General features: G+C 58.2%; 3 protein-coding genes across 4 annotated transcripts; all 3 read left to right on the top strand.

The window, feature by feature from the left end:
• The first annotated feature begins 291 nt into the window (after window positions 1-291).
• Window positions 292-6501, top strand: Hoxa9 (homeobox A9). Its single transcript, XM_021632776.2, has 2 exons — window positions 292-4342; window positions 5174-6501. Exons 1-2 carry the CDS (start codon window positions 3742-3744, stop codon window positions 5410-5412), a joined length of 840 nt encoding a protein of 279 aa, XP_021488451.1. The 5' UTR covers window positions 292-3741; the 3' UTR covers window positions 5413-6501.
• Window positions 6502-12410: 5909 nt separating this feature from the next.
• On the top strand, window positions 12411-15391 carry Hoxa7 (homeobox A7). 2 transcript variants are annotated; one of them, XM_021632809.2, is made up of 2 exons: window positions 12411-12912; window positions 13925-15391. In XM_021632809.2, the coding sequence occupies exons 1-2, from the start codon at window positions 12531-12533 to the stop codon at window positions 14239-14241; spliced, it is 699 nt and encodes a 232-aa protein (XP_021488484.1). In that variant the 5' UTR covers window positions 12411-12530; the 3' UTR covers window positions 14242-15391. The 2 variants fall into 2 exon arrangements, with proteins under 2 accessions (XP_021488484.1, XP_021488485.1); XM_021632810.2 differs by having other exon boundaries at window positions 12464-12912; window positions 13882-15391.
• A 5736-nt stretch (window positions 15392-21127) lies between these two features.
• On the top strand, window positions 21128-23424 carry Hoxa6 (homeobox A6). Its single transcript, XM_021632785.2, has 2 exons — window positions 21128-21672; window positions 23165-23424. The coding sequence occupies exons 1-2, from the start codon at window positions 21231-21233 to the stop codon at window positions 23422-23424; spliced, it is 702 nt and encodes a 233-aa protein (XP_021488460.1). The 5' UTR covers window positions 21128-21230.
• Window positions 23425-24237: the final 813 nt, after the last annotated feature.

Genomic DNA, 24237 nt, shown 5'->3' on the forward strand with positions numbered 1-24237 from the left:
TGGGCAGGAGGAGCCCTGGCTGGGACACAGGGACCGTCCGGGCTTGAGGCTCCGGCCTAGTCGCTTCCTCTCGCCTCCGCCAGCTCCCACACTCGCCGCGGCGTCCTTAAGGCGTTTTCTACCCTCCTTCCCTCCTTCTTTTTCCTTTCCGCCGCTCCTCGCTCTCTTTTTCTTTTTTTCTTGCATCTTCCGTCCTTCTGTCCAATCCTCTTACCTCTCCGCTTCCCTTCCAAGTCGTTCTTCCGGAGGGGAAAGGGCTGGCTTAGAGCAAGCTCGGAGGTTTCATTCTCTCTCTCTCTCTCTCTCTCTCTCTCTCTCTCTCTCTCTCTCTGCACAGGTTTGAGTGTGTGGAGGAAGGGGGTGCGGAAGGGTAACTGTTGGGGTCCGTGGTGTTTTTTTTTTTTTTTTTTGGCCTGCTGGGCCTCCGCGTAGACAAGGCCTCGGTTATGATCACGACCGGGTGGCGGCGGCCTTGCGTTGGCGGCTGCCGAGAGAGCCGTTGACGGGGCACCCGCCGCGTCTTTGTGTCCGCACACCGAGGGCGGGGAGCCGTCCGCCGGCCCCGGCGGTTCGGGAGCTGAAATCCCAGCTCAGGTTCGGTGGAGCCTGGCTCATGGGGAAGCTCCAGCAGGAAGCTCCCGGGCGCCTCCGCCGGCTCCGTGGGTCCTAACGTGGGCTTTGACCGTGGTGAAGGAGCCGCACCAGGGCCAAGGCTTGGCTGCTGCCTGGCTTGCCAGCGGCAGCAGATTCAGAAAGTGTTAGCCACATCTCTCCCCTTGGGCGGCCGAGTGTCTGAGGTGGGGGACCGTCCCCAGCTCCAGTACATTTTAAATGAGTGAGAGCAACCCCAAATTTAAGGACTAAGCGAGCACAAACTCGAGATCCGGCTCTCAGTTGTAATCTAAGAAAGCCAGCCTAACCATTCTCAGTACTGAAAACTGAAAACAAACCACCCCTGGCCGGAGACCGCAGAGCTCTGCGTTCCTCCCCAGCTCAGGCCGATGCCCGGGAATTGTTTTCCTTGCTCAGCCCAACAACCTGTTATCTGAAAGAGCAGCACACCCGGTCCCCTCCAACTCTTCTCCGCCGTGCCCTGGATCAGCCTCTTGGTCCAGAGACTAAGGTTTTGGGGAGATTCTCAGCTGAGAGTGGGGTGGCTTGTAACTATATTATTCTAGGTGTGTATGGCACCCCTTGAAGTCCAAAGAAAGCAGGAATAAAAACCTGTATAATTTACCATCATGTTTCTGGGCTCAGAAGGACAATATCTGCTTTTATGAATTTTCCCGCTTCTGGTCACCAGTAAACAGCGGCTTAATACTCAGCGCCTGCTACTTATTTTGTAATTTTCCTATTTAGAGACTAAAGTTTTTTAAAAAAATTTTACTGCTACTACTAATAATAATCCATGTTTTCTTTGAGTACAAAACGCTCAAAAAGGCAGCCAGGCATGCTCTGCTACTTAACAATTACAATTAAGAGCAGAGCTATACTCCAGGGCTATTGCTCACATGAAAATCTGAACTCCAGAGGACTTTGGGATGTTTAGAACACCTTGGGGCTGTGCTGCCGGGTGGAGGGTGACTTGGTGGAATTTTCAGAGACGGGGAAATATTAGGGGGAGGGGACTGAGGCAGTCCTGACAGGCCACGTCCAGTCCCTGGCGTTGGCTGCTTTCTTCTTCCTGCTGACAAGCAAAGGAGAGTCTCCTTTATTTCAGATTCACAGCCTCCCTCCCAGGTGGAGCCTAATATTTTAGGGATTTCTGTCTCCTGGGACAGGAATGTGTTAGCGTATTGGAAGGTGTTTACTTGAGCCGTTTGCGAGAAAGAAAGCAAAAAGAAAGGTGGACGTGTCTTGGGCCAGCAGTTTTGTAAATAGCTGAGCCAAGTAATGAAAAACACGCTGTTGGAAGGCACAGAATTGACACGTGAATTTAATCACAGTTTCTAGGAGTTGTTGCTTTGTGTTCTGAATTGGTACGAGGTCCCTCCCTCCGCCATTAACAACAGGGGCTGTGGCCTTTTTACTTTCTCTCAGCCCCAAATAGTCTAAGGGGTAAGAAATCGCATCGTCCATTTGGCCGAAGGATGAGATTAAAGTCAATGTCCAGTGCTCCTCCCGGCTTAATTTGTAGCACTGGACTTGAGCTGTCGTGGCCTCATTTTGGTCTCTAGTGCTCTGTTTCGGGGATAGCCAGGGCAGGGGCCCTGGAGATGGGAAGAGAGGAAAAGGGAGGGAAGAGAGGAAGGAGAAAGAAAGGGAAGGGAAGGGAAATGGGGTGGAGGAGGAATGGCAGGAAGGAAAGGAGGCGGGAAGGATCCCAGAAGGGCTGAGACAGGGCCCAGGAATGGCCACCTCAGGGACTGGAGCTCCTTCTAGGGTCGCCCGAGAGCCAGACGGACTCCTCGGGTACCGGTATTGACTGACGATTTTTCCCGGGTCCGGGGAGAGAGACTAGGCTTACAGAGGATGGAGCTGAGATCCGGGTGGCTGGCTGAGGAATAAAATTCACTGAACAGTTTGTGCTAAAGAAGACGTAGGCCAGGGCAAAGGTTGCGCTTTTGACACAGGAAGGTCCCCAAAGCGTTGAGCGTAGCTGGCTGGTCCCTCCTTGGCCTCCCCTTGAGCAGCAAGGGCGATTTGGGTGCGGCGGCGCGATGGCCTGGCCGGCTTTACAGTCCAGCAAGGGTCGCCAGCCCATTTTAGGTGTTTGGACCGTCCGTGGTGCAGCGCCCCAGGGGCGGCGGCCGTTCTGGTTGAGGTGGAGAAAGCCTTGTATTTGACTTCTCGAGGCCGGCCTTGGGGGGCGGGGAGGGGGGCCTCGCATCTCTGAGGCCCGCTAGGATTATTTACAGGGCGCTCGCCGACCAAACACAACAGTCTAATTTAACCTTTCCAAGTCCTCGTAAATTTTTACAGGGAGCCGCGGCGAGGCAAGCGAATCTGTGGGTCGTTCCTGACTGACTTTCCACCAGCCCGTGCGGCTCCCGAAACAATAACTCCTTATGAAATATCATAAATATAGATTTAAATACAGTAGAGTGAGAATGCGATTTGGCTGCTTTTTTATGGCTTCAATTATTGTCTAATTTTATGTGAAGGGGCTCTGCCGGCCGCACACGCGCGCGCGCGCGGGACCCGCGCCTTCCTGATGGTGTGATTAATTGTGATATAAAATAGTCCTCTTAAGAAGTGTGTGTGTGTGTGTGTGTGTGTGTGTGCGCGCGCGCGCGGTGTGTGCATGGGGAAGGGGGGCGAAAGAGAGAGAGAGAGAGAAAGAGAGAGAGAGAGAGAGAGGAGAGAGCATAGAGGGGCAAAGCCAGATCTGATCTTTTAATCTTCGTTGGGCCACAATTAAAACAAACCAGATCGCGGAGCAGGCCCCCCCCCTCCCCCGGTCCCTCTGCATTAAAAAAAAAAGAAAAGAAAAGAAAGGAAAAAAAGAAAAAAAAAACATATGGCTTTTGCTATAAAAAATTATGACTGCAAAACACCGGGGCCATTAATAGCGTGCGGAGTGATTTACGCGTTATTGTTCTGCCGGGCGGCCACGTGACGCGCGCGGCCAATGGGGGCGCGGGCGCCGGCAACTTATTAGGTGACTGTCCTGCCCCCCCGCCCCCCGCCCCCCGCTCTCCCGGTGCCACCAAGTTGTTACATGAAATCTGCAGTTTCATAATTTCGGCGGGCCGGGCCGGGGCGCGCGGGCCGGGGCGCGGCGCGGCGCGGGCGACGGCCATGGCCACCACCGGGACGCTGGGCACCTACTACGTGGACTCGTTCCTGCTGGGCGCCGAGGCGGCCGACGAGCTGGGCAGCGGCGGGCGCTACGGCCCGGGCCCCCTGGGCCAGCCCCCGAGGCCGGCGGCGGCGCTGGCCGAGCACCCCGACTTCAGCCCCTGCAGCTTTCAGTCCAAGGCGGCGGCGGCGGCGGCGGTGTTCGGGGCGTCGTGGAACCCGGTGCCCGCGGCCGGGGCCGGCGCGGTGCCCGCCGCCGTCTACCACCACCCCCACCCCCACCCTCCCTACGCGCACCCCCCGGCGCCCGTGGCCGCGGCGGCGCCCCCGGACGCCAGGTACCTGCGCTCCTGGCTGGAGCCCGCGCCCGGCGCGCTCTCCTTCGCGGGCTTGCCCTCCGGCCGGCCTTACGGCGTTAAACCTGAACCGCTGCCGGCCAGAAGGGGTGACTGCCCCGCGCCTGACACCCACACTCCGCCCTTCACTGACTATCCTTGTGGTTCCCCTCCAGTTGATAGAGAGAGACCCCCCGGCGAGGGCGCCTTCTCCGGGAGCACCGCCGACAAGGACAGCGGCGGGGACAAGTCCCCCATCGACCCCAGTAAGTGTCCCCCTTCCCCTCCGCAGAGGGGGGCTCGGGCGGGGGGGAGCCGCCGCCTCCGCGCCGGCCTCCGGGATCTGCCAGCGCGTCGGCTCGCCCTGGAGCCCTGCCTTCGTCCTCTGGCTCTGGGGGACCCCCCCCCGAGAAGAGGATGCTGGTGTTCGGAGCACCCCCGATTGGGGGTCACCCCCCAGTCCGGAGAACGGCGCGGAGCGGGCCGCCTGGGGGAAGGGAGGGGATGCCGCAGCCCGAGGGGGCGGGGCGGCCGCTGCGCCCGGACCCGGACCCGGGGTCCCGCTGCCCGGAGGCCCGGGCCGGCGGCGAGCGGCTCCGGGGAGGCGGCGCGCAGGGGCCTTCGGTGCGCCCGAGGCCTGCGCCCCGGGGAGGGCCCGGAGGCTTCGGCCGGCGGCGGCGGGGAGCCCCCCGGGGGTGGGGGGCTGCGGCCTCCGGAGCCGCGAGGGTCCCGGGCCAGATCTGCTCAGATCCGGCGGAGCCGCGGCCCGCGGCCTCCCGGGAAGGTCAAACCGGGAGCCGGGACGCTTTCGGGGCGCTGCGGAGGGGCGGGCGGCTGGCGCGGGGGGCGAGGGCGGGGGAACGAGACGCTGGCGGCGGGAACGCGGGCGCCTCGCTCTGCTCCGCCGGCCAGAATAACAACAACAATAGTAATAGTAATAATAATGATAATGTCACCCCTTCACGACCCGCAGACGGGGGAAGGGAGGCCGGGGCCGGGGCTCCGCGGTGTCTCCCCTAACGGCTTCAGCGCCCTCCCGGCCTCTCCCCACGCGGGACGGCTCCCCCCTGAAGCCCGCCTCTCCCCGGCCCCCGCAGGTAACCCGGCCGCCAACTGGCTGCACGCGCGCTCCACGCGGAAGAAGCGCTGCCCCTACACCAAGCACCAGACGCTGGAGCTGGAGAAGGAGTTCCTCTTCAACATGTACCTCACGCGGGACCGCAGGTACGAGGTGGCGCGGCTGCTCAACCTCACCGAGAGGCAGGTCAAGATCTGGTTCCAGAACCGCAGGATGAAGATGAAGAAGATCAACAAGGACCGGGCCAAGGACGACTGAGGGCGGGGAAGAGAGCAAGCCAGAGAGAGGGAGGGAAGGACGGCGGCTCCCCGCTCCCTCCTCGCCCCGGCAGCCCGCAGGCTCGCTCCCAGGCCTGTGGCTCTGACCCAGGAGGTGGTGTGACTTTTCCATTTTCCGGGAGACACAAACGAGGGAGGGCATTCGCGCTGACGGCTGTACGTGCTAGCCTGTATATATATTTAAAAAAAGAAAAGAAAAAAAAAAAAACCTACCTGCTTCCGACTTTAAGCGAAAAGGGGGGGAAAAACTACCTTTTTATCTCCTGCACAACTGTCCAAGACGGGCTGTAGTTTTCAGTCTCTGCTGTAGCTAATTTAAGTTGCTCCTTGTGCGGCAGGCCGATCTGCCGGAATACTTGAACACTGTGTTTTATTGTGGTGATTATGTTGTTGTTGTTTTTCTTTTATTTTGTGACCCAAACTTCTGTGCTGGGTGAGGCACCCGTTGTGATCGTGGACGCTAGAATTCGATTTGAACTCAGGTTGTTTGGGGGTTGGGGGGGGCGCATAGGGTCTAGCTCTGTAGTGGAATCTACCGTCTTCTGTGTAACTAGACCGTTGAGCTACGGTGGTGAACCAGCTGTGAGGCTTCCCAGAGAGGTCGACCTTGGAAAGAAACGGGGAGGTGGTCCTCCAGGGCGCAGAGGTCCAGGACCGATCTCCTCTGGAAACGCGGGCTCCGCTGTCCCACGTTCCAGACTCCGTTCCTGTCCGGTGTACAGAGACTCTCCTTAGGAAAGAAATGCTCGCGATCGGATAAGCTTGAATATTGTTTTTGCACCAGAGGAGGAGCGAGGAGATTCGGAGCTATAGGTCCGGGCAGAGAGCCACTACCTACGGTTTACGCTTACTTTTAATGGGGGGGGGGGAGGGAAGCGAGTGTTTATTGTAATGGAGTTAATTTTATTGATAATAAATTATACACCATGAAACCGCTTTGGGGCTACTGTAGATTTGTATCCTTGATGAATTTGGGGTCTCCATCGGACTGAACGGACACACTGTATATTTTGCAATAGTTACCTCAAGGCCTTCTGACCAAATTGTTGTGTTGAGATATTTAACTTTTGCCAAATAAAATATATTGATTCTTTTACTTTGTGCGGGTCTGTTTTTTTTTTGGGGGGGAGGGGCACCTTCTTTTCCTAGGTCTGTTTGGTGGGGTGGGGGCTGAGGTGAGGTGGAAAGAGCCCTAACTCTGTCTGCAGCCGGGACCTGCGGTAGCCAGTCCTAAGCCGTCCTAGGGCCAGGCCTAAGCCGGCTGACTGACTCGCCGGTCGGTAGAAGCAGGAGCGGAAAGCTGGGCAGAGGCGCGGTGTCGCCAGAAGACCAGAGAGGCATCTGAGGTGCTGGTCGGAATCACTGGGTACCCCCGGCCAACAGCGGTGACAAGGCCACTTTTTCATTTTTGGTGCTTCAAAAAAAAAAAAATAATAATAACAACAACAATAATAATAATTCCCAAGCCTGGACTCAAAGAAAAAGGGCTGAGGCCTTGGGAAGCAGGGCGGTTGAGGGGTGCAGGAGGAGCAGCAGAGGAGGGGGTCCGTGGCCTGCTAAGGAAGCTCCGAGGAGGACAAACAGGGGCCCCATGCGCCCAAAGGGGTGGCTCCTTCCACTACCCAAGGCCCGTCCGAGGGGGGAAAAGCTGCACACTGGGCCCTGCTGGGCCCTGCCAACCTGGCCCGGGGCGGCTGGGGGGCAGGGAGCCTCCTCCTCCTCCTTCTCCTCCTCCTCTGCCGAGCCGCCTCCGGGGCTGAGGTCCCCACAGGAGCAGGCCTTAGCAACCGACAAGCCCCGGAGCGCCATAAAAGAAAATGAGGGCTGTTACCCTTTATGGGGTGTAAAGGGCTGCGCGGGGAAGCGGCTGCAGCTCCGGAGGCCCCGGCCGGCGCCTTCCAGCTGCAGCCGGGAGGGCTCGGCCCCGCTTCGCCCCCACCCCGGTCCTTTCCACCGCCCCTCCCCCCACCTCGGCAGTGTGGACCGTCTTGGGACGCCCCGAAAAGGGGGACCCGGGTGCGGGGACCCTGGGGCTTCCCCCCCCTCTCAGCTCCCGTCCCCAGCGCGCACGCCCTGTGTTGTGGCAGACGGGAAAGGACTTCAAAGCCCGCTCGGTAAGGGCGTGCCATAAAGGAAGGTCTGCGAACTGTCTGGAATTCGGCCCTTAATGAGTTTACGACCGTCCAGCTGCAATTAGGGGGTCCCACCAAAAAAACCCTTTCATTTGTTTGCTGTCTGCCGCCGGTGAAGAGCCCGCGGAAACAGCCCTCTTTTTTTTTTTTTTTTATGGGCGCTGCCCCCTCCACAGCGTCGCTTCCCGGCTCCCCGAGATCCAGGGGGGGACGGGGCTCTCGCTCCGCCCACGGGAATGGGACCCTGGTGGGGTCACCGGGCCCTGCCGAAGTTCACGCGGGGCCGGCGCCGCCGCGGCTGCAGTACCCAGAGAAGCCCAGCAGATGGCAGTGTGGCTCCACGCAAGACGCGCTCCCGCCGCCATCTCCCGCCGCCGCGGCCCGGGAAGCTCCTAAAATGTCGACTTGACGCCAGCCTTCCTGGAAGGGGATCGGCGCGAGCGAGCGGCGCTCGTATATTTTCCCCGCCGCTCGCGCCGGCCCGAGGGCCTCCAGGGGACCCGGGCGTGCGCCGGGGCTCGCTCCTCCCAGGCCCCGCTCCGGGGCCGCCGCCTTGCGGGGCAGCAGCGGACGGCGCCCGGCCCCGGCTCAGGGCCCGGGTTTGATTTCAGGGTCACAGTCCTCATCCCTGCAGAGATCGGGGGGCGGCGAGGCGCGCGGGGACGGTGGCTCACGATGGACGGGCTAGGAGACGGCCACCTCCGGCCCCAGGAGCGGATGACCCCGCAGAGAACGCACCCACCCTGCAGCCGCGGGGTCCGCCGACCCTCGAGGCCCCGAAACCTGTGCCCCGCTTCAGGGTCGGTCACCGGGCCTAGGGAGCCGGCACCAGCAAGAGAGAGAAAGAGAGAGAGAGAGAGAGAGAGAGAGAGAGAGAGAGAGAGAGAGAGAGAGAGAGAGAGATATGGAGAGAGGGGGAGGAGAGAGAGAGAGGGAGGAATGGAGAGAAAGAGAGGGAGAGAGAGAGAGGGAGAAAGAGAGAGAAATAGAGAGAGATGGAGAGAGGGGAGAAGGAGAGAGAGAGAAGGAGGAATGGAAAGAAAGAGAGAGAGAGAGGGAGATGGAGGGAGAGATGGAGAGAGAGAGAGAGAGAGAGAGAGAGAGAGAGAACGTCGTTGGACTCGGCCGGCCTGGATACCTGGCCTTAAAATCAGGCGGCCGAAAGGCCGAAATTTGGCTCTCAACCGTCTTTGGTGGCCGCCCTGTGGAGCAGATCTGCCGGGGGTTTGCAGGGTTGGGGTAACTCGGGGCACAGACTGGGAACCGTTAGCTAAAGGATGCGTTTGAGGGCGGGGGCCGACGCTCTCGCTCCAGAACCGGCGCTGGGGTAGGCGAGGTCGCTCGGCCTCTCCGCTTCTCTGGCCGTGGCGTTTCTTTGGCATTGAGGTGACCCGGCGGCTCTGGCGTCGCCGGCCCAGGAGGCTCGGGGCAGAGACGAAGCCCGGTGCCCCTCCGGCCTGCTGCGCGGAGGGCAAGCGCGGGGACCGGCTCCGCTGCCGGGCGAGAGCGAGCGGGGAGCCGAGCCCCGGCCCCGCGAACGCAGGCTGCGCGCAGCGTTTATGGGGGTCGTAACAGTCTCGGCCAAGCCCACAAAATGTTTACGACCCGCATCTCCCGTGGAACACGCTGTAAAACCAGGGGCTCGGTTTTTGGCTGACGTCTCGCCTGGGTCTCCCTCTCTCCCTCCTAACCCTTAAAAAAAAAAAAGAAAAGAAAAGAAAAAAAGGAAAAGAAAATTCTAAACACACATGGGTAACACAAGCGCGCATCGTTCTGTTTCCGTAGGTGACAGGCGCCACCTCACAGCATCCGAGGGTAGGAAGAGTCTGTAGCTTCTGGGGTGAGAGAGAGGTGTCCGCCTCTCCTAATCCTCAGAAATCTCTAGTTCTGGCACCGCAGCTGAGCGGCGAGACCGCTGACGGGCGGACACAGACAGAAGGCTCCATCTTTATTTTTTATTTTCCCTCCCCGAACAATGGAAGTCCCAGGTCGGCAGGAACGCTCTCCCCCACTGATCAGAGGCCTCAGGTAGATGCAGGCCTCGGGGGCTCCGAGGCCTGGTGAGCTGCTCAGGCCGGCAGCTCCCTTGCCCTTGGCCGACTGGCGGCTTGGCAGAGTGCTCTGTTCCAGCCGAGGCAAGACCCGGCAAGGAACTGGGCTTATTTATTCGCTCCGGGGAGGCATCGGTGCCCAGTGTCCAAAGCGGGAGCCCCTCATCAGGTCGCGGGGTAGACTCGATGGCCAAAGCCCTCAGCCTCCTCTGGGGAGGGGGTCAGAAACAGTCACAGGCCCCACGAAGCTCGGAACCGCTCTAGAAGGCGGGCGGACGGGCGGGCGCCATTCTTTGCCAAGGGCTGGATTTACCTTCTCAACCTGGATCTCAACGCTGAGGACTGTTCGGCGAAAGGAAACAATTTCTGGCAGGAGGTTTAAAAAGCTAATTCTGGGAAAGCATTGAGAAATATTTAGATTAAAAACTGGCTTATCAGGCCTCTTCTTCGGGGCCTGGGGTTGAATAGTGTGTGAATATTATCGCGCCGAACAGAGAACCAAATAAGTCGGGAGCCGATGGCCAGGGAATATATAATAAAATAGTCCTTTCCTGAGAGCCTGGTTTTCCAGCCAGGGAAGAGAGACCCAGAAAGGAAGAGAAGGTTTTCTGCAACCCCCGACCCTGCTCAGAGGAAATGCTTGGGCCCAGAAGTGCCAACGCCTGGAAAGCAGCAGAATTCAAAAACTATTTGGCCTTGGCAAACCGGGACAGGGTCTCTTGCGGGGACTCTTGGATCGTGCCCCGCCAAATGCGGACTACCCTCCCAGGCGTGCGAGTGTGGTTTTTCCTGTCCCGTCTCAAATCGCTCTGCACTCCGGCTGCCAGGTCTCTTTCTAAAGGGAAGTTGCCCTTTGAACAGCGTCGCTTTGGGCTGCTTCAGTCTCCTGAGTCTAGACAGACAGCCTAGGCCTGCCTAGTCTTTCACTTTGCGCCTTGCTCTGTGTCACCCTGGGAGCAATTTATTGGTTTAAACCGGTCTAATTTCTCCTCTTTGATCTCCCAGTCTTCTTTTCGTTTGCTTCATCTTCCTTTAGCTTTTTTTTTTTAAAGGATTTTATTTCTCTGTTAGAATTCGCTGCTATTTCGATTTTTTTCTTCCTGTTTTACTCCCCCCCCCCTCCCGCCTGTTTCCCATCTAGATCCACCATAAAGGGGGTCCGGATACTGTCACTCCAGGGTCCCTATGCTCTGGGACACAGCCCGGGTCCCACCTGCCCTCTTGCCCACCAAAGCCTGAGCCCTTTCCTGGGTAGGCACTGGGGCTTCCTTCCATCGGGATTTGAGCTGTCCTTCCGTCTTTTGTGCTCCCAAGACCCCCTGAGAGGACGCGGCGGCCGGGGGTGGGGTGGGTGGGCGCAGCCTGGACCCACAGCGAGCGATAAGAAAGTGCTTTGCACACCATGAACCAAACTCTATAATTTAGAGGAGAAATTTCCGGGGCAATTCCATTGTGAAGTCGGGTTTATGATGTGCAATCGAGCTGAGCAGTAAAAGGTGGCCAGTCTTCCAGCATGGCCTGGGCAGTTTATGAGGCGGTTAGGGAGAGGATTCACCAAAATATCCTCCAGAGAGCCTTGGGCAGCGGGGCCTTCATCTGGCCTATCACTGCAGCCAGGGTGTGAAGGCCGGCAAGGTAGGCCCCCGGTGTGAGTGGCTGCCGGAGAGAGAACCAGACTGTGTTTGTGAACCGGTGCTTGGGAAGGTGGCTCTTGAGGGGCCTTTCTTGTTGGCCTTTATTGTCTCCTTAAAAAATGGGGGTTCCAGCTTCAGCAGCCAGGTCCTGAGACCTCCTCTCTTCTCTCTAAATCAGCTCTGAGACTTGCCCCCCACCCCACCCCCGTCCGTCCGTCCACAAGGTGTAAGACCCAGGGGTAGCCTGGCTGAGAACGGCCAGAAGCCTCCCACTCTGAAGGGCGCGTTTAGAAAACTGTGGACCGACCCCAGCTTCTTCCAAGCTGCGTGAGGATGAGCCCGTTCCCCGTGATCCAGGGGGTAGCCAGGGGGGTTGAGAAGGACAAAGGGGGTGTCCATTCATTGGGTTGCTGCCGGCCGGCCAGGTGCCCAGGAGCTAACGCAGGGAGACTGCGGGGCGCAACCGTCCGGGAGGAGGAAAGGGAATCCCACGTTAATAAATCTGTTGGCAAATGAGGCTCATTAATAGATAAATATTTCACTGCTTCCTTTAGGGCAGATAAACAGTGCGCTGCCGATTAAAGAAAGGAAGCTGGGAGACTTTGAATTTATTCGAACCACATGGTTCCAGTTCGTGGCAGCGCTCTGGCCGCTCGGCTCCAGGAGACGCCGCCGCGCCTGCCGAGTCTGCACCGGGAGCATCAAACCGGGCCTTCGAGGTCCTTCTGGGGAGAGAGAGAGAGAGAGAGAGAGAGAGAGAGAGAGAGAGAGAGAGAGAGAGAGAGAGAGAGAGAGAGAGCCAAAGAGCAGCCCTCTCCCTCCAGCCCGTCTCGGGGCCCGACAGGTTGCCAGACGCCCGCAGAGTCCCGCAAAGGGGGTGAGGCGGGCAGGGGGGACCCGCACGCCGGATGTAAGGTTCGGGGACGGGGATGAGGATGGGGGGGCGGAGGCCGCCCCCGGCTCCGCCGACGGGGACGGGGTCCTGGCCCAGCCCTGGGGGGGGGGGAGGGGGCTCCGGCCGCGTCGGGCGCCCCGGGCCGGGAGGCGCGGGCCGCGTCCCCTTCCGTCCTCGGCGGCCGGCGGCCCGGGGCGCGGGGACCACCTGCGAGGGCCGCGGAGATTGGCGGAGGCGGTCATGTGGGCGGTCACGTGCCGCGGCCGGCTCCGTCCAAAAGAAAATGGGGTTTGGTGTAAATCTGGGGGTGTAATGTTCTCATATATCACGCTACCTCGTAAAACCGACACCGAAGGCTGCCGGACAACAAATCACAGGTCAAAATTATGAGTTCCTCGTACTATGTGAACGCGCTCTTTAGCAAGTACACGGCGGGGGCCTCCCTCTTCCAAAATGCCGAGCCCACCTCTTGCTCCTTTGCACCCAACTCGCAGAGGAGCGGCTACGGGCCGGGCGCCGGCGCCTTCGCCTCCGCCGTGCCGGGCCTCTACAACGTCAACAGCCCCCTGTACCAGGGCCCCTTCGCGGCCGGCTACGGCCTGGGCGCCGCCGCCGACGCCTACAACCTGCCCTGCGCCTCCTACGACCAGAACATCCCCGGGCTCTGCGGGGACCTTGCCAAAGGCGCCTGCGACAAGGCGGACGAGGGCTCGCTGCCCGGCCCGGCCGAGGCCACCTTCCGCATCTACCCCTGGATGCGCAGCTCAGGTAGGGCGGAGGGGGCCTGGGGGGAGGGGAGGAGGGGGTCGGCGCGTGGGAGGAGAGGGGGCGCGGGGACGCCGGCGGAGCCCCCCCAGCCTGGCCGCTCCCCGGCCCCGGGCGGACCCCGCGAGTCCCGGTGGCGCTGGCTTTCTGCTTTTAATTAGAGCCGGGGCGCCATGGCGTGGAGGGAGCCCTGGCATTGTATGTAAATGAGGCTCGTAAAAGTTTTTATGGCCCAATTAATGGGTTCGAGCCTCGTAAATTTATTTAACTCCGTTTGCCTGGGAATTTTTACCAGAAGTTTCTCTGCTCTTCTCATTCTCATATTTCTCTCTCTCTCTCTCTCTCTCTCTCTCTCTCTCTCTCTTTCTCCCCCCTCTCCCCTTCTCCCTCTCTTTTGCTCTGCCTCAGCTTCTCTCCTTCCATCCCCCTCTCTCCTGTCCTCCCTTCCTTTCTTGACTCCAGCTCCCCCCCTCCCGTCCTTTTCTTTCGGCCTGGCTTTCTTTCTCAAAGGCAAGGAGAGCCAAGACCTCCGGGGGTCCCTCACCCACCCCCTGTAACCAGAGCCCATTTCCAGACCCGGGCTAGAGCGAAGAGCCAGAGGGAGGGAAGGCCACGGAGGACGGTCGCCCACTCGTCTAGCGAGGCCCGGGAGCGGCCAGGCTGGCCTTTGAATGGCCAAAGTGCGGAGTCCCCCACTTGCCACACTCTGTATTTACCATTTCCCTTTGTCAGGGGGAAGCGGGACATTGTGGAAACGTAGCCGGCTGGAAAGGCCTGTTGTAAAGTTGGAATTCTGCTCCGAGGCTTTTCACAGACGTGCCGGCTTGTCTGGCCCCGAGCTCTTCCGCTCACACTTCTCCTCCGCCAGCTTAATTGAGGGTGATGGGGTTGCGCCTGGATTGGGGCTGGGTGGAAGGCACAGGCTCTTGGACAGTGGGCCTGACTAAGTGCTCCCTTCTGTCCGCATCCCAGTCTGCTTGTCTGTTTGTCTATACGTCCAACTTTGTGCTCTCAGGACCCGACAGGAAGCGGGGCCGCCAGACCTACACGCGCTACCAGACGCTGGAGCTGGAGAAGGAGTTCCACTTCAACCGCTACCTGACCCGGCGGCGCCGCATCGAGATCGCCCACGCGCTCTGCCTCACCGAGCGCCAGATCAAGATCTGGTTCCAGAACCGGCGCATGAAGTGGAAGAAAGAGCATAAAGATGAGAGCCAGGCTCCCACTGCTGCCCCCGAGGACGCCGTGCCGTCCGTCCCCACAGCTGCTGACAAGGCCGAGGACGAGGAGGAGGAGGAAGAGGAGGAGGAGGAGGAGGAGGAAGAGGAATAAAGGGCCAGGCACAGGGCCCTGGCTGCACAGGACAGTCGGAAAAACGTCTTTAAGAGACTCATTGATTTTATTTCCAAAAAAAGGGGGTGGGGTGGGGGGTAAAGTGAAAAAAAAAATAAAGTGAGAGAAAGAAAAAAAAAAAAGAGGGAATCAGTCCCAACCCTCGTCACCCCCACTCCATCACCCACTGTAGCGTGCAGAGAAATTAGGTCGCCTCGGGGACCCTCTCTGTCTCTGAAGACCCCAGGAGATTCCCCCCAACCCTGGGTCAGTGTTGTGCGCTGGCCCAGAAAAAAAATACTACCTAGCACAGGCCTCCTCGGGGGAGGCACCCCCAAACTACCTATGGGCCCAGCCCCAGTGGCCGCCACTCCTTAAACAGACCACATCCCAACACTGGCAGACACCCAGCACCTGCCCTCCTACCTGCGAAAACTACCTACTAACCCTAAACTACCTATTCATGCTGGCTAGCTTGCCTGCCCCTTGGTGCCCACCCATCCCAGACCAGGCCTTGATGCTTCTAGCTAACAGTCTTTGGGGTCCCCGAGGCCTCAAGGACAAGGCAATGAGGTTCAGGGACCAGGGCATTTGCTTCTATTTAAATTGAAAAAATAATAATATATTTATTCCAAAGCACACCAAGTGCTGTAACCTGGACTCTCTCTTTCTCTGGCTTTGGCACCTTAAGTTGAGGGCCATTCCCCCCACTTCAGGAGGGGAGCGTTCCCGAGCTGCCTGCAGGCCTCTGGAATAGAGAGCTTCGGTTTTGTGGGGCGAAGGAGATGTCCCCAGCTTCACTGTCCTCCTCTTTGCTTCCGTGTCCAGCTGTTCAGCCATGTCGAATACGTGTTAGCCTGACTTTTCCTACAAGGACAAATACTGTATATTTGAACCTGATTTTTTTTCCCATCATTTCTCTAATCTTGGAGCTCATTTGTAAAGGAATGTCTTGACTTGGGGAAAATGTTTTCATGGGGTGACTTTGTAGCATGGTGTGCTGTCTTGAACCAATTCTGTAGGGGGTGGGTGAGGGTCCCATGCCCACCCCAGCCCCCATGTTGTCCTATGTTCCCCTTAGACCCAGACCCCGTCCCAGCCCAGTTACCTGTGTTTTCTGTAACAATAAAGATGCTTGGTGACAAAGAAACATGGACTGTTTTATCCAGAGGCTCTAGGGCAAGGGGAGGGGGCCAGAGCTGAAGCACAAGCCCTTGCTGTAGGCCAAAGGAACAAGGGAAGCAAACATGGAGAGACTGCCTTTGAGTCTGCGTTTTCAGTGTTCACGTATAAATGTTTTTTTTTTCATGTTTTATGTGTAGACTTGCACAAATTAGTGTGTCTCCACTTCTGTGTGTGGTTGCTTAAGATTCTCACAATTGTGTGCATTTCAGCATCCATAATGTGTGTGTATCTGTGCTCTGTGTCAACCCTGTCCATGTGTGTAATTAGGTGTGCAGGTTCCTGTGTCCATGGCTGTGCGTTTTCCCGTGTCTGCGCGTGCAGTTCTCCCTCCGTGTCTGTAGCTGTAGATGGGTCTTCCTCTCTGTACATGTTTTCTGTCTGGCTATTGTATGTGCACCAATATCTAGATCCACCGTCTAGATCCACTGAAAACAGGCTGTTTGTTCATACGGTGTATTCCGTCTATGGCCTCCCGAACTTCCATAAACCCCGGGAACGAATTTCAAATTCAGCTTTCCTCTAAAGGTGTAGACTGAGTTCGAAAAGGGCTACCTACTCTCCAATCGATTCCGGTTTCTGCATGCGCCCTGAGTTCAGCCCCAGGGTAGAAAATGGGGTTCAGGGTCCCTGCCCAAGCACCCTCAGCTCGCCTTCAGTAGAGGCGAGGATGCCCCTGGGTCCAGAGCTGCAGCGGGTGGACCTCAGAGCAGGCTGTGCAACCCAGGGGAGTCCTTTTGCTAAGGGAGGACTCTGGCTGGGAAAGGGGCGGCGAGGAACCAGGGGCGAGAGGCGTGGAAGTAGCTAAGGGCGTCCCGAGCTCGGCCAGCGGAGATGTCCTTTCTTATCTCTCGGCTGGGTTGGGCCAGCTTCTTAGGACTCCTTTTTTAAATAAAATCGGACCTAAAAGTGTCGGTAAAGCCTGCAGCCCCAAATCAGGCCAGCCTCGGTGGTAAGATGGCGCCGGTGTAAGAGCTGCCTCCTCTCAGTGATGGGGAGAGGGTCATAAATCCGTTGTTGTTTATGAAAATTTACAACTTTGCAATACAACTTTATGAGTTGTTCGGCCCTTCCATTGGCCGCTGTCGGTCATGTGGATAGGAGCCGTGAACATGAACTTTTTTATAATTTCCCTTGCGAGAATAGAGCCGCATTCTTTCGCTCTGCTCCGTCCTGCGAGCTTCGGAGCTCTGCCTTCCCAGCCTGCCCGGGCTGCGCTTTGTCCGGCGATGGCGAGAGAGGGGAAGCGGCTGCCAGGCCCAGGCCGGCCGCTGTCGCTGGAGGTGGGGCTCGGCCAGTTCCTGGCTAGGCAGCCGGCTCTTTGCAACTCGCAACCTGGCTAATTTCCTGCGTCCTCTGGCACCAGGAAGGAGGACAATTCGTCTCTTGGGCTGCCGGAGCGACAGCTGTCAGGGAGGCAGGAGCTTCTGGGAGCCGCGGTCTAAAGGTGAGACAAGTGGGAAGGAGACAGGGCAGAGGTGGGTGAGGCACCGCCGTGCTGAGAGAGGGCACCCTGAGCGACTCTGAAAAGGGCCGTTTCTCATCCTCAGCGGCACCGCGCCTTCACACTCAGTCTCCACACACACCGCAGCGCAAACACGTCACTCACTCTCACCCACGACAGCCACCACCTACATCACTCTCCACCCTCCAGGCCGATCAGCCTCCCCTCAGTGGCACAGCGCCCTGCCGTGCTTGGGTCTCCATGCCCCCTTCCCCGGTGACTCCGGGAAGCCCCAAGAGGGAGTCATCTGGCACTCTACTGTTCCCTATCAGCCTGGGGGGGGGGGGTCGGATTATCTCATGCTGACGCTGACCCAGTTGATCCAACTGACCTTCCCAGATAACCAGTGGCTTCCGACCTGGGAAGTGTGGGCTGAGAGAGAGAAAAGCGAGCTAACAGCACAGACGGTTTGTTAGCTGTGTTCTCTCCGGTGGGGCCGGCCTCAGAGGAGGCTGTAGGGGAAACGAGCAGAGGCAAACGCAGAACTTACTAATTCGGAGTTCTCCCGTGGTTGTCTGCCTTGTCTGCCTGGTTTTGCGACCAGAGTGGTGTCTGGAGCCCCGGACTAGGGGCGATGCACGTGTGGAATTCTGTGTTGGAGGAGAGAATCGAGTTAATCGGGTGCTGCCAGGGGATGCTTCGGTGCAGGGGACTGCTGTTTTGGCGCCGGTGGGAGGAGTACGGCTCCGGTCTCTGAAGGAAGGTGTCTGGGCAAGGGCAGGGCCGCAGCCACAGTCCACCTAAGCACAGTGGCTGATGTCCAAGGTCCCCCACCTCCCGAGCCGCCAGGGAGAGGACTGGCGCTAGCCGCGAGGCGGCCCTGAGCGGGGGCTTCGCCCTGCACCAGCCGCGGTAGGTGGGCCTGAAGGCCCATCCGACAGGGTTAGATTTCACCCCCTGAGACAGAGCCACCCGGAAAAATCAGTAGCGAGGTTCTGGGCTGCAGCTCTTTTTTTGATTGTTTGTTTGTTTGGTTGGTTGGTTGTTTGGTTTTTGGTTGTTGTTGTTTTCCCGTCTCAAGATACTGTCGCGGGGAAGGAAAGACAATTGCGAAGGACACGTAGGTGTCTGGGACGCTCGCGGAACACTGCTGTGATTGAGCCCCGGGCAGGGGCAGATAAAGCGCCGCAGTCGCCTCCCAGGGCCGCTGGCTGCCTGGCTGCGGCTGCTGCAGGCGGATTATTTATTGCGGCCGAGCCGAGCTCGCTGCTGCCACGCTGTGGCCGTCGCCGGGACCGGCGCCAGCAGCGGCCCGCCTCTTTGAGCTTGGCGCGGCTGCTGTACGGGCCCCTCGGATCCCCCAGAGCAGGGGAAGGGGGGCACAGAAGGGGCCCCGAGGGGCCGTCTCCCAGGGTCTATTTGGCAGTGAAACCTCCTTGCTTCGGCTACCCATGACAGAAACCTCAGCCGCCGGAATGGACTCGGGTCCTTCCCTCGCCCCCAACACCAGCACCATGGAGACTGGCATACAGGCCGCCTGGCCGGTCACGGCGGCTTCTGTCCAAACTGCGAGTCCCAAAGGCGTCTTGGGGGCTCACGCCAGTTGGGGAACGCGTTGGCTTTGGGATTCTGACAGCGGAGAGACCTATCGTAGCTCTGAGGCCTGCTGGCCTGGCTGGCCCTCAGGATTGGCTTTGGCATGGAAGGCGGCTCCAGCGGAGGGCCTGTAGCTGGCACAGGCCACACCTGTGTGCTCTGGGTTAGGGATAGAGACTTGGCCGGAGAGAGGTGGACCTGCGGGGTCTGCCCTCACACCCGCAGACCAGGCTCCAGGCTGGCAGAAGCGGAGAGGCTTAATGGGCAGCCCAGGGCAAGGGCAAACTGTGTGACCCTACTGCCATCCTACCCCTTCGGAAGAGACGGTAAAAGGTGAGTGTTCTCTGTGGCGCTGACCTCGCAGAGAGTCCTGGGGTGGCCATTCTCTTCATTTCAGGAGCGGCTCCATTGAGGGTGTGGAGTTCCTGCTTCTCTCTCTCTCTCTCTCTCTCTCTCTCTCTATATATATATATATATATTTATCATGTATATATGAATAAGTAGATCGGCTGCCAGGTTAAATGAGCACTAGCTTTGGCTTACACATAAAGGTTTCAATTTAATATTTTCTCACCTTAATGTTTACAGAAACCAGAAATCCATGTTCTGGCTCCTAGCTGGAAAAACAAATTCTCTTATTGGCTGAGACAATTAAATCTAAAATTCAGATCAAAGGATAGCAGTAATGGTGCTGAACCGTCACCACCCCAACTCTGTTCGGGACATGGAAGCAGGAAAGAGAAGTGATAAATGTAAACAATTAACCCCTTCGAAATGGCTATTTTCACTTCAAATAACATTGGTTGAAATAATTGTTATATGATTATTTTTTTGTTTTAAGAACCAGTACCTCGAACTTATTTTTTTTCAGAAATCTTTTTAGGAAAAATAAATTCCCCCTTTTTTTTTTCCTCCTGAGTTTTCATTGCTCAAAAAGTGCATCTTCTCAGTGAGAAACGCTAAACTGTATCCTCCCCTGGCTAACTCTTGCTTGTAAGCAAAGGAAAAACTTTCTTGGGTTGCAGAGATAAGGACGTTGGGCACAAGGCCTCTGGGGCAGCCTTCCTTCGAAGGAGGCCGACCTTAAGCAAGTCCCTTTTTCTCTTTTTTAGGGGGAGGAACGTCGGGGGGGATCGAAAAGCAAGGAAAGATTAAAGAAGTCGATACTGGATTCCTATAGGACCATTGCCAATTGTCACCTCCCCCCAAACCAGGACCCCACCAGTCTGCCTGAGTCAGGGTTTTACAGACCTTACAAAAAGCCTTCTGATCCCCCAACCAATTCTTGTAAATAGTCTCTTGGAAATCCACACAACTGGGGATTTTTAAAGCCAATTCGAGGGCTTTTACAAGCCCTACAAGCACAGTTGTGAAAATGCCATTGAACCGGTATCACGTTCTTTTTACAAAATGAGGCTGGTTCTCTTTCCATGTCCTATCCGGGGCTCGCCAGGCCTGAGCCGATGGTCAAGGCAATTCAGGATCCTGGAGCTAGTGACAGGAGGACAGGACTGTTCAGGCTTTTCGAGTTACTGCGGCCGCAGGAGTAGTGGAGGGCTGGGGAGGTGGGGGACAAGCCGGGGACAGCGCCCATCAACCTACTACCCGGAAACCAAGCCCATTAATTATCCCGCGAAGCTTTGGGTCCCAGGAGCAGCACTCCCCGCGCGCCTTGCTCAACCCAGGGCCCTGCACCTCTCCTGCTTCTGGAATGAGTCTGGGGAGATCCTGCACCTGGATTTTTATCGGTAGCTGCTCCGAGCAGTTCCAGTAGCTTGGGGAAGCGCCAGGACGCTGGGGGAGGGGAGCTCAGGCCCACGGGCCGCTCCCTACTCCAGCCTCACAAACACCCTTCTTTAGGTCATTGCTTGTTGAGCCCGTGGGTTCTAACCTTTCCTTTCTCTGGGTTCAAAGACGGGGTGCGGTGCACAGCTGGGGTAGGGTGTTCGCTTCAAGCCCATGCAGGAGAAGCGAGCGTGGAGTCCGGTCCTGGCGGGAAGGGGCTGCAGAAAGGCCAGGCCAAAGGCCTGGGCCTGGTCAGGGAGGGGTGCCCGCTCAGCTGTGGGCACTAAGGCCCAACTCGTAGTAAGAATGGGAGGGAATGAGGCGTTCCTTGCTCCCTGTCCCCAAAGCACGGGGCTGACGAGCAGAGAGCAAAGGCCTGGCTCCCCGGAGCCCCTTCTCCAGCTCAAGAACCCACACCCACGGTTCAGGGAGGGGCAACCCAGGACCCGACTGGGACAGGAGGCTTTCCAGGGCAAAGCCTTCCTCGTCACCGCCCCTCCTGGCTCAGGCTCGTCAGTTTTCCTGTTTTGAGGGGAAAACCCAGCAAAACATAACAAGGCCAGAATAAAAAGGAGAGAAGAGATAGCAGGCCCGCTGGGGCCTTCTCATTGACCTGGGTACTAGCGCCTCGGCTTGGAGCTGCACACCCTCGTCTGGGCCCGTACCCGCCGCTGGCGTTTGGGGGTGTGTGGGGGAGAGCGGGGCCGGCTGGCTGTGTGTGCCCATCAATCTGCCGGGCGGGCGGGCGGCGGGCGGGCGGGCTGGGGGCTGTTTGTAACTTTGCTGCCTCGGTCGCCGCGGTCCCCGGGGAGCGGGCTCCGGCGCTCGCTCCCATTGGCCGCCGCTGCGTCAGCTGGTGCGATTTGCTGCTGTCGCTTTTGGCGTTCGGCCATCCAGAAACAAACCAGTTCGATGACTACTAATAGTTATAGCCAGATGTACTAATACACAACAAATCACGGTCCTGCAGAGGGGCGCGCAAATGAGTTCCTATTTTGTGAATCCCACTTTCCCTGGGAGCCTGCCCAGCGGCCAGGACTCCTTCTTGGGCCAGCTGCCCCTCTACCCGGCCGGCTATGACGCGCTGAGGCCCTTCCCGGCCTCTTACGGGGCGTCGAGTCTTCCGGACAAGACATACACCTCACCTTGTTTCTATCAACAGTCCAACTCGGTCCTGGCCTGCAACCGGGCGTCCTACGAGTACGGGGCCTCGTGTTTCTATTCTGATAAGGACCTCAGTGGCGCCTCGCCCTCGGGCAATAGCAAGCAGAGGGGCCCGGGGGAGTACCTGCACTTTTCTCCCGAGCAGCAGTACAAACCTGACAGCAGCAGCGTGCAGGGCAAAGCCCTCCATGAGGAAGGCAGCGACCGGAAGTACACCAGCCCTGTTTATCCCTGGATGCAGCGGATGAACTCCTGTGCGGGTAAGGCATCTCTCTGCTTCCCCACCCCAGAGAGCGTAGGGAGAAGGAAAAGCTGGCAAGGAGACAGGAAGGAAAGAAGGAAGGAAGGAAGGAAGGAAGGAAGGAAGGAAGGAAGGAAGGAAGGAGAGAAGGAAGGAGAGAAGGAAGGAAGGAAGGGGAATAGGAAGAAAGAAGGAAAGGATGAACAAAGTTTCCTCTCTCTTTTTTTTTTTTTAATATTTTTTAAAGAAAAAAAAAAAAAAACCCAAACATTCCCAGTGGGGCAATCAGGCCCAGCCAGAGGAAAGCCAGGGCCATGAGAGCCATGTAAGGTGACACTTTAAGGAAGGGTGAAGGATTCACTGCCAAGCCATAGGAGACCTGAAACAGGGGCAACAGAAGAGAGAGGAGAACTGGGTGAGACTGAAAATGCATGCTCAGCTGCACCCTTGTGAGGCCCCCTCAGGCTTCCTAGCGGAGAGGGCCTCCAGGAGGCATGAGAGATCAACCCCTTCACTCCCCTAGTCCTCTCTCTCCTGCCCTTCCCAAGTCCAGGAGCCCAGGCAGGCAGAGGCCCTCATTTATTTCCTCAATTGACCTCTTTCAATGTCTCCACCAAACCTTTGGAGGGCCACCTTCTCAGAACATTCATATTCTCATTCTCTCTCTCTCTCTCTCTCTCTCTCTCTCTCTCTCTCTCTCTTCTCCCTCTCTCCCTCCCTCCCTCTTTTAACTCCCACTAACTTCACGCTCTTAGCCAACTTCTGCTTCCTCCTGAGACCCTGCCTGAGCCTCAAACCTGGCTTGGGAGGGAGCTCTCTCAAGCTTGGGTACCTCTGGCCTCCAGACAGCTCAACACAGTCCTACACTGCCTGAACCCCATCAGCTCACCATCTCTTTGCCCCAGGTCTTCAAAGATCCCACAGGGAGTCTCCCTTCCCCTTGGAGCAGGACTTTAAAACTTACAGTGTCCCTGCTCTAAGACCCACCCTCCCCAGCGGAGTGTTTTCAGATAGATCCCACAGCTTGCTAACACTACGCAAAGATTGGAGAGGGCTGGCCATATTTAACCTTCCCAAACCACATTGAGATCCGACCCCAGGAGCCTCGACAGCATCTTCCACAGACATCAGGGTGAGAACTCGGTTTCCACAGTGCTCCCAGGATCCCCACTGCCCTCACAGACAAATAAATGCCACACTCCCTCGGAACAGTGACTTTTGGCCCCTCCGATTCAGACTGCCCACGCTATTTTATTTGCTTCTGTGATTCTCTCACAGGCCACGTTTGTCAGAAGCAATTACCTTCCCACCCAAGTAGCTTTTAGGCGGAAAACACCTCGCTTGGTATGAAATCATCTTTGCCACGCAGCCGGCATTTCGGCCTCGGTTGCCGTGCTAGGGAAGCTGGGGCGGAAGGAAGGTGGTTGCCAGCTTAGAGAGTGCTGGCTGGGAGGCCAGGGGCTGGTGGGTCGGTTTGGGCAGGCTGACCCGCGGCGCCTCTCCGCCCACAGGTGCCGTGTATGGGAGCCACGGGCGCAGAGGCCGCCAGACCTATACGCGCTACCAGACGCTGGAGCTGGAGAAGGAATTCCACTTCAACCGCTACCTGACCCGGCGGCGCCGCATCGAGATCGCCAACGCGCTCTGCCTCACCGAGCGCCAGATCAAGATCTGGTTCCAGAACCGGCGCATGAAGTGGAAAAAGGAAAATAAGCTCATCAATTCCACGCAGCCCAGCGGGGAAGACTCTGAGGCCAAGGCGGGCGAATAGACTCCGGGGCAGGGACCAGGCCGGCGTGGTAACCTCCATCGGCTTTGCCCCCTGGTGCCCTTGCCTGCTGCTCCCCAAGTTTTCCTCCAGCCTGCTTCTCCCGCAGCTTAGGGAAGTCCAAAGCTTTGCAAGCGTCTGCGCATTTACTTATCACAGAAAACAAACAAACAAACAAACAAACAAAAAAAACCCGCACACCCAATGCCAGCGTGGGGCAGACGCCGGGTTCACACTCGCAGGTTCTCTCCCCAAGGCTGCCTGAGCCAGCCTGGGAGTCCCGGGGTGCGCCCAGGATTGGCCCTGCTGCTGCCTTAGCGCCTCCCTGAGCCACAGACGCGGGCTTGCTGGGGGAAGGAGCCCCAGGAAGTGCCCGGTCTGGGGTCTGTGCTTTCCAGCCTTGGTCCCTCGCCATCAGATCCTGAAGGGCATCGCCAAAGCGGCTCTGGCTACAGGAAAGAAAGGGACTCGGGGCCGGGCCCCGGCCCTGTCCCTGCCTCTCAGGATGCCCCTGAACAAGAAGCCGAAGGAACAAAGGGAGACTCCCCTCTTCCCCGAGCGACCTAAGCCTCTCAGTCAGTGGGAAAGCAGCAGCCCCCGCGCAGGCAAGCCAACCTGAGCGCGAGTGGAGTGGAACGCCGCCACCTCGGGAGCGGAGAGGCTCCCGCAGGCTCCCGGCTCCCGGTTCCCGCTCCCCGCCTCGCGCAGCGCGGGCGGGCGCCGCCACCTAGCAGCTTTCGGGACCCGAAGTGGGAGCCCAGGACCACGGGAGCCGGGAGACTCCGGACTTCCAGAGGGGCCAGGGTCGCCTGAGAA

Source organism: Meriones unguiculatus, chromosome 3, assembly GCF_030254825.1.
Source record: "Meriones unguiculatus strain TT.TT164.6M chromosome 3, Bangor_MerUng_6.1, whole genome shotgun sequence".
Lineage (NCBI taxonomy): Eukaryota > Metazoa > Chordata > Mammalia > Rodentia > Muridae > Meriones > Meriones unguiculatus.

Excerpts from the sequence above, each read along its gene's own strand:
- Hoxa9 (XM_021632776.2), top strand. The coding sequence starts at position 3,742 with ATGGCCACCACCGGGACGCTGGGCACCTACTACGTGGACTCGTTCCTG. Across the intron at positions 4,343-5,173 it reads CAAGTCCCCCATCGACCCCA|GTAACCCGGCCGCCAACTGG; the intron begins GTAAGTGTCCCC and ends CGGCCCCCGCAG.
- Hoxa7 (XM_021632809.2), top strand. The coding sequence starts at position 12,531 with ATGAGTTCCTCGTACTATGTGAACGCGCTCTTTAGCAAGTACACGGCG. Across the intron at positions 12,913-13,924 it reads CCCCTGGATGCGCAGCTCAG|GACCCGACAGGAAGCGGGGC; the intron begins GTAGGGCGGAGG and ends TTGTGCTCTCAG.
- Hoxa6 (XM_021632785.2), top strand. The coding sequence starts at position 21,231 with ATGAGTTCCTATTTTGTGAATCCCACTTTCCCTGGGAGCCTGCCCAGC. Across the intron at positions 21,673-23,164 it reads GCGGATGAACTCCTGTGCGG|GTGCCGTGTATGGGAGCCAC; the intron begins GTAAGGCATCTC and ends CTCCGCCCACAG.